The sequence below is a fragment of the Diorhabda carinulata genome, chromosome 12 (assembly GCF_026250575.1).
Source record: "Diorhabda carinulata isolate Delta chromosome 12, icDioCari1.1, whole genome shotgun sequence".
NCBI classification, from domain to species: Eukaryota; Metazoa; Arthropoda; class Insecta; order Coleoptera; family Chrysomelidae; genus Diorhabda; species Diorhabda carinulata.
The window spans coordinates 2,570,766-2,585,942 of record NC_079471.1 but is presented as its reverse complement, the minus strand read 5'-3'; the positions used below and the strand labels follow the sequence as shown (position 1 = coordinate 2,585,942).

At 33.2% G+C, this 15,177-nt stretch overlaps 1 protein-coding gene across 1 annotated transcript in view; it reads left to right on the top strand.

The window, feature by feature from the left end:
- The window catches only part of LOC130900250 (uncharacterized), a 136,170-nt gene that overhangs the window by 43,208 nt on the left and 77,785 nt on the right, over positions 1–15,177 (top strand). Inside the window, exons 3-5 of the mRNA XM_057810755.1 lie at positions 803–927; positions 3,612–3,723; positions 9,841–9,986. Coding sequence (XP_057666738.1) covers positions 803–927; positions 3,612–3,723; positions 9,841–9,986 — 383 coding nt within the window. The remainder of the gene's footprint in view (positions 1–802; positions 928–3,611; positions 3,724–9,840; positions 9,987–15,177) is intronic.

Genomic DNA, 15,177 nt, shown 5'->3' with positions numbered 1-15,177 from the left:
ACTGGATAGCTCAAACAAAGATTTATCTGTACAAAGAACTTTTTTAAAACATTCTTCAATCTAATCTCGATGGTTAAGGATCCACTGCAGTTCAACGCCGATTTCTGGTGATACCAAGCGATTATTTCGGTAGATTCTTCAGCCGACCAGTTTGTTGAGGCAGCTTTTTTCTACTATAGGATGATTAGTATCAGAAATCAGAAAGAAACCTTCTTTGGGGATTTTCCCTTTTGGATATGTATTGTTTGTACAAATTTTATATAAAATCTTTTGACTGCTGCTTTTTTCTTCAGATTGCGTATCACCACAAATTGCATTAAACAACTAATTGGATTCAATACATGCATCTGATGATTCTTTAAAGCAAACAACATGTTCATTATGTATTACATATGTTTTAACACGCTTTTCAGTTTGATATTTTTAACGTAATTGATTGGAAACAATTGGATCTTGAACCTTGATATTGTCTTTAGTGAGTTCGTTTCTGAGCTGAGTTTGGTTCACCGAAATTTCACTATGCATAGTAACTAGTTTTTTTGTTTATTTAAATTCCACACTTTAACGGATGATATTCAAAAAAATATGCAGATTATCTAGTTAACGTTCACATTAACGTATTCTGCAATCTAATATAATTTAAATGTTATTCAAAAATACGTACCAGGGGATATAGCCTTGTCTTCGTTATATTTTCTTCTTAAAGTCATATTAAAAGAGTAAATTTGAGTTATTTTTAGCTGAGAAAAACTATTTTCATTAGCTGAATATGTTTACTGATGATGTATTTTCTTTGTTGCAGTATGTGGAGATATACACGGTCAATTTTATGACCTTATGAAATTATTTGAAGTGGGAGGACCACCCGCTAGTACAAAATACCTTTTTCTTGGTGATTATGTTGATAGGGGTTATTTTAGTATAGAGGTAAGTTACCATCTAATTAAAATTAATTATACTTATATCTATCTATAATATAATATGCTTTATAATATACAGTGTGATGCAAGGAAGCTTTTTTTTCTGCCCCATCGTGAAATTATGTTGTAAGCACTCAAAAAAATCCCCAAAGTAGGTGTTTAAAGGTTTCCCCGATTTGTTATTTTTATATTTATATAGCTCGGTGGCGTTTCATAGCATCGCTTCGACCGAGACCAAGAGTTTTTTTCAGAATTTGAATCCTTTCAAAAGTGTACATTGCGGCTAAGCCGTAACTTGAACCGGCGAGGTGGTACGGGCTTCTAAACTTAGTTTTTCCATGGCATTTATCTCGTGGATGACAAGAGCTACAAAAAAATTTAACTGTGATCTCTTACTAGTATCTAACATCGGAAGAAAATCCCATGGAGTGGAGAGACTGTGCCAAAAAAGGTCACGAAAAACTAAAAAAAAAATTATGGCTACAATATTTTGGGAATTCCTCGCGAACACGACTTATTACACTGATTTGTTGAGGTAGTTTCGTCAAAAAATTATCGGAATCCATCATATTGTTCGCAAAAATGAAGTACAGCGAAGTTGGAATTCAATATGAACATTTTTTTTTTCTAAGCAGCAATCATATTTTCATGGTGGAATCGAAGATTTGGTCAGTCGTTCGGAAAAGTGTGTGGATATAAAGGAAAATCTATATACCTGCCTTAATGAACTGAGCATTAAATTAAATCGATATTTGAGAACCGTAGAAAGTTAAATGGCTTATAAAAAAGATATATAATCGTTCTTTAGTATATCAGACATTGTTTTTTCATGCTTTTACATTTAATTACCCATTGGCGGTGATCTTTTGACCAATAAAAACTTTTGTGTGACGATTAGTCGTCGGTAATAAACATTTTTCAAAAAATTTCTGTTGAATTTTCTGTTTGAATCCGAGATTTACCGGAACCTATCACAAAGAGAGGTCAGATTATTATATATTCAGATTTATGCCGAAATTTTTGCGTGGTAAAAATTTTGATTATTTAATTAACAAATTGAACATTGTAAACGTACATTATTTATGAAACACCCTCTATATTACTGTGTGCTACACTAATTTAAGGTAATTTATTAAACGCTTAGGACATTACATTTGTTTTTTAGTTCAATTTAATCATGGAAACTAATTTAATCTCTTAATTGAATTAACATATTAACATGTGAATCATTCCTATGTTTTAATGAAGTTATTTGAAAAAGAGCTTCTGGTATAATGAAACAAAAATAATGTCACTGTAAATTTATGTTTAATTAATATACTTCAACAACTTCAGTCTCTCCAGCTTTTCCAAGTATGCGGGAAACTTTGTATACATAGTGCCTATTAAAATTTGAAATTGAATAAACAACGTTTCCCTGATGGAAAATATTTTTCTTTTTCTTCAAATCCATTTCTGTACCTTCTCCATTTACTTTATAAATCAATGATGCGTAATGCTTCCATCTTGTCGTTTTACCTTTTTGAACATGAAGTCGCCTTTGCTTTTTTGGGAAATAAGTTATCGTAGTTATCTATCTGGACTATTTTTTCGTTTCAATAGTGTGGTGATGGATCCAGGTTTCATCCATAGTTATGAATCGACACACTAATCAGACTCATTTTGCTTGGAGCGGGAAATGTTCATTCGAATTCGCTTTCGGTCCGAATGGAGCAAATTCAGTACCGAAAGCGCTTTTTATTGTCCCAAATAACAATTCTACGTTTTATCAAACTAAACAAACAGAAATGTTTATCTATCTAAAATAATCTATAAACTTTTGATCAGAAATGTGCTATCATCATACATCAAACTAATTCATAAAATCTCGAGATTTCGATAATCCGAAGGTTCCAGAAAGTTTTTTAGTATAAAGAGAAGCAGCCATAAGTCAGTCAACAATTTGATGGAACAATAAACACATCGGGTAAATGTATAAATTAATTACTTGATATACACAGAGTGTATAAATTCGTTCCATCCGTTTTGTGATAGAAAACTAAATAGAAAATAAAAATTGAATAAAACATCTCGAAAATGGATCGTAGTGTATTGGTTTTTAACACAAAAAATATGCGGAATAATCAAATTTATGATCTAGTATTCATATTTTCAATTTCAATCAAACTAATTCATAATAAAATAATTAAGTATCTCCAGTAGATTTTCGAAAATAAGAATTTTTGTATGTAAAAAATGCTACTTTTGGAGGTACTTCAATCGGAATGAAAAAAATGCTTCGACGATTGGTTCAAACACTTACAAAAGCGTATCAATATTAATGAAAAATATTTTGAAAAACAATCATTTAACGAAATTTCGTTGTTTTTAAATGCTGCTTTATTTTTCCTTCGTATTGATGACCTTTTAATCTATTTTCTAAATACTGCGATGTCTGTCCTATGTAAACAAAATCACAATCATTACAAGGTACCTTTATATATTATGGTAAATTGTAAATTTATATTTTGATTAAGGCCGAAATAGGTTAAAATGTCAATTCTTTTTACCTAAAATAGAGACGATTTATGAAGAAAAACATATAAAGACGGAAAATAAATTTCCTATAATAATTTTTCAATTGCTTTTGGTATTTATACTTGATGCAAAAAATCTAATTTGATCTAATCTGTATTTTTCTTTTGGTTACAGTGTGTGTTGTACCTGTGGGCATTGAAGCTGTGTTATCCTACAACCCTTTTTCTACTTCGTGGTAACCACGAGTGTCGACATCTAACGGAATATTTCACATTTAAACAAGAATGTGAGTATGGTTTATGATAATTTTATTTTTATCTATACTCAACTTTTAACCTATGAGGTATCAACACATAGGGCCATAATTGTTTTCAATGCAACTCTATTGATGTTTGTAATATTGTTTTTTTTATATCAACCCTAAAAGGGTAAAATTAGACCTAACTTAACGGAAATTTTCTTAAATTTCTTCCAAAACGGTGCTTCAGTACATTTTAGTCAGCCCCTTAGTCAATTTCGAGTTACGAATTCTCCTAGAGATTGGATTGATACAGAAGGGTTGAAGTACTGGCCTTTTCGATCTTCAGATCTGAATCCACGTAATTTCTAGATGCGTGATTACCTTGAAGCAGTTGTTCACATAAAGCATTAATGTTTACTAGTACTGGTTGTATAATATTGTAAATTAATCTTCTCTAATTCATTCTTACGAACCCGCTGATAAAAATCAGTCCTGTTTCTGATTTCTGCGTACGGTTATCTCGAGATTTCGATAATCCGAAGGTTCCAGAAAGTTTTTTAGTATAAATAAAAGCAGCCATAAGTCAGTCAACAATTTAATGGAACAATAAATACATCGGGTAAAGGTATAAATTAATTACTTGATATACACAGAGTGTATAAATTCGTTCAATCCGTTTTGTGATAGAAAACTAAATAGAAAATAAAAATTGAATAAAACATCTCGAAAGTGGATCGTAGTGTATGTGTTTTAACACAAAAAATATGCGGAATGATCAAATTTATGATCTAGTATTCATATTTTCAATTTTCCTATTGTGTACCTTAGATTTAACTTATTTTTAGATGCAATGTAATAGCTTAATAGCTTTTTATCCCCATTCGAGTTCGTCTACATAGTAATTCCATAAACTTCTCGAAATAAATTATCATTTCGCGTTGTTACATTTCCTATATTTTCATTTTTCGTTTTTCGATCAAAGCCAAATCCAGATTGCTTCATAACGAGTACTTATATAATACGGATGCGGAAAAACGTCGCTCAAAGAAAGCTTTCAACGCCTAATTCTAAAGAGAATTCTTATTTTGTTGAATCTGTAGGATTTTCTATTGGATTTTTTAGATAAAAATTTGCTTTTCTCATTAATCAATCACAGTAGGTGTACAAATTTCCAATAGAAATTTTATTCCTGCATATATTCGCTTCAAATTTTTTATGCTTATTATAATAAGAAAATAATGAATGAATTTATTGAAAAAAACACTAATTAACTAGTTAATTAGTAGTAATTATCAATTTATTTATTCGACTAACTTCTATTAGTTCGTTCAGTTTCCGTTCATTTCATTTGAATTACCGTACGTCATGTCGTCTTGAGGAATTATCCAAAGCCTTGGAAAGGGTTCTGGTCATAGTGGCTGTCATAAACAGACATCAATTATCCTCGTGAACTACTAGGTTATCCTTGGAGCACAATCGTAGAAGGGTTCTCCTTCGACGAAGTGAACCATTCGGTTGCGTATTTACATAATTTCCCTGCTTTAGCTACTTCACACGAGGAATCGATAGTACGGGAGTTACACGTCAACTTTATGGCAGATAAAAAAAAATTAGACTTTAGTTGCAACTGCTGAGTCTCCTAAATGATCTCCAAGCCTTTTTTTGTGATTTGTATTATTTAATTAAACAATTCCTTTGACAAAAACATCCTTCAAACCCTCTGGATCATCACCTCGGCGTCTTTAGTATCTTGCAGAGGAATCTATCCTATATCAGGGCTAAAGTTAATGAATCCCTTTCGTTCCCTTACAACTTTTTCATTTCGTCGCAGATTCTCATGGGAATGGTGAGAAAACTGATAAAATTTCATAAAAATTAAAGATTTGAAATAAGAATGTTGGTACATATCAATAGTGTGGGCGCTTAAATTTCACATATAAATTTTATCTCTTTGAAGAATAGTACATGTTTTTGTGTTAGATCGTTAAATGCCCACACGTTTTCTATTGTTATAAAATTTTATTTTTCTATGACTTCTGACGTCATATGTACTTTATCTACCTCAGTGTGTTCAAAAAGTTGTTGGGTACGAACCAGTCGTTAGTCGAAAAGTCGGGATTACATGCTATGTGTGATAACCATTTTATTAAGGTAGAATCAAGACAGAAAATATTTTATAGTCCACGATAAATTTTCTAGAACAAATATGACAGATTTTCCTTTAGTTTCTTTCGAAAATATATATTTTCAAATTAAAATTGTGTGTGTTAATAGCAACTATCGATTTAGAAATGTTCCAATTACATGAGCGGCCTTTTAAAGTTCAAGGTTGCGATAAATAGTAATAAAATATTCTTACAGTGATTTAAGTAGGCCATTAAATTGAAAACTCAATCAAATAATATAATAGCGTGTCGTAGAAACTGCAATTTAAAGTATAAGTTTGTTCTATCATACAACTAACATAATAATAATTATAAAAAATAATAAATGTACTTTGAATTTGATTATTTACTTCATATTGTAACTGAAACCTTTCATCCAATGAATGATTAAAGAAGTGAAAAAACTGCATAATCCGGAAAGCGGAAAAAATAAAAAACAGTTCAATGAAGGATGAAGATTTCGCCGATAAAACGTGATCCTTTAAAAATTCTTCTATGTATCGGTACGTCGTTTATTCCCCCGCTTCCCCGCCAGTTTCAATAAAAACGAACTCGGTGTTTGCTTCAATTGAAATTCCATCGAGGAGCCACGTTTTCTCTTAAGCAACTCTGCACAAATCTTTCTCCAGGTCTTCTGTAGATACGTCCTCTTCTATCGCACACTTTGCTTTCGTATGAAAAGACATTGTTCGTTGGAAGAATTAACGTGTCCGTGGTAACTCGTTGATTACTTTTTGGTTCAACGTAAGCTGCCTAAAGTCTTTTTCTGACTGTCCACCCACTCTGACCAGATATCTTAGCGATGTGCTGACAACGAATCCCGCGTCTCTCTTGGATGTGCACCTTTTTCTTCAGAAATCACGTCTTCGATTAAAATTCTCTTGTTAACGACGATAAGCTCTGGAAACAGCAAACTGATCTTTGTAAAACAAAATCAACAAAAAAACTTTTTGTGCGCGGTCAAAAATTTTGCGTGAGGTCATAGTTACTAATCTGCCATGTTTATTTTGTGTTCAAACATTTAGAAAAATTCGTGATAGACAATACCAAACTAATTTGATTTTAAATTCGTTGTTTTTTATACCCTTTAACATAAAATTGACCAAAAATAGTTTAGGTTAAATACGCACCGGGGCTCAACGTGTTAAGAAACTTTATCACTTGTTGTGTCCATTTTCAGATAGAATTCTTGTTGATTGATTGTTAACGGAGATATGGGTCTGTTTATAAGGGTCAGTTACCCCTAATTAGCACAATTGTAAACAAGGATACATAGCTGATTATAACATATTGTTAGATTGTGAGAGATAGAAACTTTCTTTGTCAATGATTTGCGATTGCAAGGCTTGCGCCTTTCTGCTCATATTGGTGGAGGTTTTACTGTTGATGGTGACGTAGCTGTTGGTTCGACTCAATTTTTTATCAGCCTGGCAACTGCAGAAATGCAAATAAGAAACATGAGACGACAATAGAAGGAACGAGTAGGTGGAAGAGATCTGTATAAAAAGGAGCTTCAATATGACTATAACTAGTCAAAGATAGGAATTTACAAAATTTGTTCTCAACAGTTTTTGAAAGAAATAATAGATGAGCGAGAATATCGTTATGAAAAGTAAAAAGATTTAGAAAAAACAAGGAATAAAAGAGACCGTTTAGAACCTAGAACAGATTGAGAGGTAAGTAGCTATGAAACAGAAGTAACTACTGAGTCAAAATGACCAATAGGAGAAATATTTGACATAGAACGATGAGTATACTGTTAAGTACAGCTTTCTAACTGTTTATACTGGTTCCATCAACCCATGCTACGTTCTAAAACTGTACGTCTTGTCTGAATAGTAAATTTCTAAATTCTACTGTTTTTCAAAGGTGATTTTTTCTTATGTTAAATTCCAGAATAGGTTTGTACAATTATTTACGCAATGTTTCACGATTAGTGTTTCGATCATAGTAGTAAATATATTTTCAAAAAGTCATAAAATGTTTTTTTTTTGTCCTTGTTAATGTGTATGTTGTACCTCGCTGCAACATCATTTTTGACGTACGAATTCTATAAATAGTGGCGATGACACTTTTAATTGGTGAAAATTTCTTTCTCGCGTATTGATACGTTAGTTATTATCCACAAAATAAATTAATACAGTCGAATTATTCAACTTTATAGAATATTTTCAAAATATCTGACTTATATCCATGCAAAGATAATTCATTAAAAAATCCTTGATATCTGAAGGGCTTAACTAGAAGATTTTCAATCGGTGAAGTCATCTCCATTGGATAGGTTTATTATTGACGCGAATCGAAGGCTCTCCATACCGTTCTCGAGGACACTTATCTGTCCAGACGTCGAGTTTTAGCATCCATCATTTACCAATCTCTTAAGCTCGGGTCTTATAGACACTGACAAGCAATAAATCACTTCGGAGGAAACCGTCCAATCATAGAAACCGTTATATTTTATATAAATTGATTTTCTTTTGAATACATTCGATCGATACGAATGAGAGAAGATCGCTCTTTTAGGGAATCTAATCAGCTGTGTATGATTTATTATTTGAAACTGTTTCTCATACCACACGTATTTCATGCTAGTAAATTAGATATAAAACAGTTTCAACTCGTTATTCATATTTTTTTGTCATTATTTTCAAGTGTAATTTGATCTATTGAAAATAATTGAAGAAACTAATTTTATTATTGAGATTTTCTTCATTAAAAAAATTATTTATCGTCGTGATGTCTTCCTGGATGTATTGAATGTACGAATAATTCTTCATCTCAACTGATTTGAATTTTCCGAGTTCGTGTCTGTTCAAATTTGACCCGTCCTGGTCTTAAATCGGTACAATCTCAATTAGTGTGGGTTTGTCAGCGAAAAGTTCGCTCGAACTTTCGTGTTTACATTGGAATTATGGCGGAAGTGTCCTACTTGCCACATTCTAGTTGCCTATCCACTTAAGTTCAAGACTATAACGTCAGAAAACTTGAGAAAATTGTTCTGGAAAATTATCATGATAGCAGAAGCACTTATCATCTCCGTAGAAAAAAATATCTGCGGGTTAAATTAGGTCTGGTCTTATAGAATTGTTCAACATGTCCTTGTAACCGCTAAAATAAGATCTGATGAGTCCAAAGGCGTTTATTGTAACCCATACCACCACTTTCGGATAGTGCAGTGGGTGCGACTCGATGTTTTTTGTCCTTGTCATAATTGCTTGAATCATATCGTGGATATGACAAAGGTTTGTTCTTGGAGAATGGTCGAATACACGTTATTCAAAGGTCGTTGCCTTGATTTTCATGCGTGGAAACTCTCACAAAGGGTATTCGTCTTATTTCTGACAAATAATTGTTTTGGCACAAAATATTCAACTACATACTTTTGTAATGAGTATCTTATTAGCCTTAATCAACGGCCGTGCTCTTCAACTAGGCGTAATTTCTTGCGAATATCTTTCATTAGGTCTTGGACTTTAGTTTTCTAAAAATTGTGTCGCATTTTCGGTTTGCCAGTCTCCTTTTTACGAGATAAAAGTGCCCAAAAATCTTCACAAGACGCTAAAGTCTGACCAAAACCTTAAATCATCTCCAACGTGATAGCTTCCGACATCCAAAGGAGAATTAGTAAAAAATAATCAAATTAAACATTAAACAAAATGATGAATAAGAATAAAGTTATTCAAAATATCAGTCAAATGAGGAACAGATAAAACAGAAGTTCAATCGGGGGAAATAATTTTCGTTGAAAGAAACTACCACGCTTTTATTGATTCCTCATTATATATTTACTATTTTACCACTTAAAAATAGTTATTACTACAAAAGAAGAAACTGGACTTGAACCTGGGACCTCCCGTATGGGCCTCGTACTCTAGCCATGTTTTTTTACGTACTAGAAAGTCTAAGCTCACCAAATTAATGTTCAAAACTGATGTATTCAATTATATCGGGACAATTCACTGTTTATAAATTCTGAGAACTTTTTTTTTCTTTTAAGGTAAAATAAAATATTCAGAACGTGTATATGAAGCGTGTATGGATGCTTTCGACTGCCTGCCGCTAGCGGCGCTCATGAATCAACAGTTTCTCTGCGTACACGGCGGATTATCACCAGAAATACACAATTTAGAAGATATACGAAGAGTAAGTATATTTCATAAAATAGTTCTGTCTACTCACTATTATAGTATTGAATAAATTTCTACGTCCTATTCCACTTTTCAAATCCATGACTTATTAGAATCGAAATCGATCGGTATCAAAACAAGACGTGAACCGCTCAGAATATTTTGAGAACGAAATGATTGAGTTGCTCTGAAATATAAACAACAAGATATATTGTTGGTATCAGGAAATTAAATACCTGAGCAGTCTTGTACTGATTTAATATACTTTATGCTGCAAGACAACGCCAGACCACGTACAGCTCGTCTTAGGATGGAAACGTTCAACGAATTGAGTTGGAAAACATTGGAAAACCTTCCTTATAGTTTCGATTTATCGCCGCGCGATTATTATTTATTTGGTGCGTTGAAATAGGCATTTGGCGAAGTGCAATTCGAAAGCAATACTGAGGTATGTGACAAGCCGAAAGGGACGAAAAAGACATTCCGGAAAGGTGACAAAAGTGTTTAGAATATGTCGAAAATTATCTAGGAAAACTGTGCAGCAAAATTCTAGTTTATATTTGAATCAACTTCCTACATACTTACAAAAAAATCTGTAGTAGAAGCCTATAGTAACTGATTTCTTATCAAATTGATGATAAAGACGAAGCTGCTGCCGCTTTTATCATTTCCTTTTTACTATCACATAAAAAATATCTAATTGAGCTACTATTATCCTTATATTGGTTCCAGGATGTTATAAATTGTATAAAATTTGATATTCAATAAGTTCAATGCCTTTTTTATAATAAGAATCGTTAAGTTTCTCGAAATAGCCATTAAATTCTGACGTAACCTATTCATTGTTGATTTTTTCATATCTGGGCACAGAAAATAATACGGGCGGGTGTATTCAAACTTTAATTCATCAATTTTGGCCATTTCAATAACGGATGTTTGTTCTGGTGCATTATCTTGATGAAACAACACTGTCTTCTTAGTCAAATGCGGTAGTTTTTGCTTGATTTCTTCTTCAAGACAGTCAATGAAAATTATCTCAAAGAACCGACGCCATAACCTTACCTGTAGATGGAAAGGTCTTTACCTTCTTCGAAGCCGATTGTTTTGATTGTTCTTTCACTGCAAACGTTCACAATTGATGGCTGCCAAACAAATACTAAACAACGTGGCGTTTTCTGTCTGACAAACAGAAGGAAATTATCATCATTCAACAACAACTTGAAAAAAATATTCTAAACTATGTCGTTTCTTTTTAATATTAATATGTGTGTTGAAAAAACCACCCCCTTACGTGTCGTGGTAGTGTTAACCAGTAAACTAACGCAATCCCATAACAACGGCTCTTATCTTTTGACCTCTACCTCGACGAAATCGTGCGACACGATATTATACGTGCTAACACGCTGTTGCTGGTGTGTTTTTGCCTTGTTGAAGGGCCAGAATGGCCCTTTGTATTTATTATTACGTGTAACGATGTTGACAGCTTTTGTGCATGTATAACAATCATTCCTTGCTGCAGTTCGACGGGACGCGTGAAGAGTTCAACAAGAAATTTAGGTTAAATTCCTATTGGAATTACAGAAAATAAAACGAAAATGCGAAATTGATTCGATAGCAATAAAATTGTATTGATATTAAAACAAAAGAATTTCGTTTTATACAGTTAGAAAAATTTTTATTTCCGGCAATAACGCATTCATTTAAGAATGTACATTTCAAAGTATTGCAGAAGTTTCAAAGCGTTATCAATGATACAGCAAATACGGAGAATATTTAAATATTGTCGTGGTTACATCTGGAAGTTAAAAAATCCCGTTTTATTTTATTTCCGTACGGTGTTAACCGATCCACAATAACGTTTTCATGCTTATCCTCATAAAAAGTAATAGTCCCATCAAACGCAATTGACTACTTCCTCGCTATAACCACGATATAATCCATATAATACCCTCTGGGTTAAATCCTACAGTAACCATAAATGATATGGTAGCATTGTACGAATTTTAATGTCACTACTGAAATTTACGATACTTTGCGAGGCAATAAAATTATGTACATTCCATCAAATTGATCTTAACCCTATATAGTCTATATACAGTATCCTGATTTTACTTGAATGTGGAAAAATGTACGAAGTTGGTCCCAGAAGTATCTGGTCCAACCAGTTCGATACCCTTTTTATAAAAAGAGTCGTCAAGATCCTCAAACTAGTCAAAAACTACCATCTTCCCAATTTTGGGGCTAAATATGGCGAATAGGGTGCATGAAGTAGCAAATCAAACTTTAATTCATCAATTTTGGCCACTCCGATGACGGATGCGTGAGTTAGTGCATTGTCTTGGCTGTTTTTGCTTGATTTCTTCGCTCAAACGTTACAATAAGTACGCATAATACTCGCCATTGATAGTTTTACCTTTTTTAAGATAGTCATCCCATACGAATTCCAAAAAACCGACGCTATGACCTTGCTTGCAGATGAAACGGTCTCTCCCTTCTATGGAGCCGGTTCTCCTTTTTTAATTCACTGTTTTGATTGTTCTTTTGCTTCGAAAGTGAAGCGATGGACCCAATTTCATCCGTGGTTATGAAACGGTACAAAAATTTCTCGATTTCTCAATTTCTCTTTGTGGATTTTCATCAACTTTTCTGGAGTCGTCACCTCATTTGGTCGACCACCGCGATGCTGGTATTTACAAGTCATACAGCCTCGTTTAAACCCAATCGTAGAATCTAGTTCAGCTTTTATATCGGTTGGACTAAGGCTTTTTAAATGAAATAACCAAACGACGACCTTCAAACATGAAACATTTACTGTATCTCTAGGTCAAGCCTGGTAATTCCAGAACCATCCTCGTAGCGAAATAAAGAAGGATCCTGGCATTCCTATTGTTAATAAAAACAACAGAGACATAATTATTGAGACATAATGTTATAAATCATCTACTAAGTCTGATTTCAAATCAGGTTTAGTCCAAAGTCTCGGTATGTCTTCGGTAGTTCGACGATACGACTAAATCTAAAACTTTCTACATTGAAATTTCTACTGATATCTAAACGAAGGGCTTCAATTGTTAAATTCCTGAATCCTTAGATTGCATCTGTCACTATCTTCTAGATTTAATCCTCGGCGTTTCGTTTAATCCTAAATCTAAACTTCCCATAACATAAAACTTTCTTTAAATCGACTATATATCTAAGAATAATGTCGAAAGCTGGTGGTGCCTCAAATCATTGTGCCTCAACGTTTTTGAAAATTGAACTTTGTAATATAAAAATACGTATCAGCCTTTTGTACTAAATAACATCACCATTAACCTCGTTGAACCTGTGGAGTTCCAAGGGCTTGTTGCAGACAATTCTTTGACATTGTTGTTACATATCGACGCTTCGGTATCGGGAATTCAACTCTTCTTGGTGAGGCTTGTGATATAAAATGAAATATTATCAATGCCTGGCGATCGTAGTAGTTTTTGTAAATTTTGTAAACGTTTGTAGAAATTTCAATTAACTACGTTGTTGAACCGTTTTTCGATTCATCTTTAGGCACTTCGTCAATCGTTGGAATAACTAAAATAAATCTGGAACTAGTTCTGAAAGGTTGCTGCGAAATATCCGGATATATCTTTTTGAACGCAAACATTTATATATTCACGTGCAAATGGAAATTAATGTCGCCAAGTTTAGATCGTTTATTAGCCATTAACCAATAATAGAACTCGACATAATATAATTTGGTTTATAACTGTTTTGTAAACTCTACGATTCCGTTGATGACGCAAAAATCATTCGATGTAAGAATCAAATTTCCACATTAAATAAATTCATTGTTCTGCCGAGGGATTACGGGAAGGGAATTAATTCGAAAACGTACAAGTTTATAGATGAAAAACAACAGAAATTGACATTTATTTGTCCAGGAATACGGGGATAGTCTCAGACGTACCTGGCCTAACAAAACACAAACATTTTGGAAAAAACTTCTCAATCTTCTCAAAATAGCCATTAACTGCCGATATCACATCTTCATTTTAAAACCACCGAGCCATTTTTTCAAGTTTGGGGACAGAAAATAATCCAAGGGAGCTAAATCTGGTGAATAGGGTGCATAAAGTAGCAATACAATAATTTTGGCCATTTCAATGACGGATGTGTGAGCTGGTACATTGTCCTGATGAAACAACACTTCTTTTTAACCAAATGGGGCCGTTTTTGCTTGATTTCTTCTCTCGAACCTTGCAATAAGTTCGCATAATTCTCGCAGTTGATTGCGCATCCCAAATAACCGACGTTTATTTGATGAAAAAATTCATTCTTATACAAAATTTGAATTATTACATGCCGATTTTCTAAATAATTCACAAACATAGGGGCGGCATCACTTTTGACGTAGTGACGTGAATGTTAATTTTTCCAAAATGAAATGTACTTCTTGTGAACCCACATAAGGCTTTCCACATCTTTTTTATGAGGTGTTTGTCCATTTATTCAACTTTATCGTTGATTATTCTTCAGTAAGTCTTGTCCTTGGTCTTTTCTTTCCATTCTAATCAGGTCCTATTCTTTCAAACTCTTCATCGGAACCTCCCCCTTGTTTTTCTGTCGTCTGAATTCCACTACAGCGTTAAGAAACGTAAATATTCATTCAATCTTTTGCTTCCAACATCTGATAGTTTTTCTTTTAAATCTGATATTTGGAGTTTCATACTACTCTCGATTCCATTTCTTCGTTTACTGTTGTTAGTTTTATTAACTTTCCATTATTTTTCGTATGCTATTATTTGTGAGTTACATTTTGGGAATCGAACGAACTCTTTGGCCATATTAGAACCTGAGATATAGATCTTTGAATGTAGAAAAATTGCCAAAAACCTACAAAAATCCATAACTCCACATTGAATGTCCGCGCCTAGCTCCTCTCCAACTCAACCGATTTAAGTGTTCAAAAACTCAAAAGAAAGAAGGTGTTTCGGCAAGTGTTCTTAAATCAAAACGAACTCTGTAGCTATATTAGAACCTGAGATATAGATCTTTGAATGTAGAAAAATTTCCAAAAACCTACAAAAATCCATAACTCCACATTGAAGGTCCGCGCCTAGCTCCTTTCCAACTCAACCGATTTAAATGGTCAAAAACTCAAAACAAAGAGGATGTTTCAGCGAGTGTTCTTAAATCAAAACTAAGTCTCTATCTTGAATAGAACCTGAGAT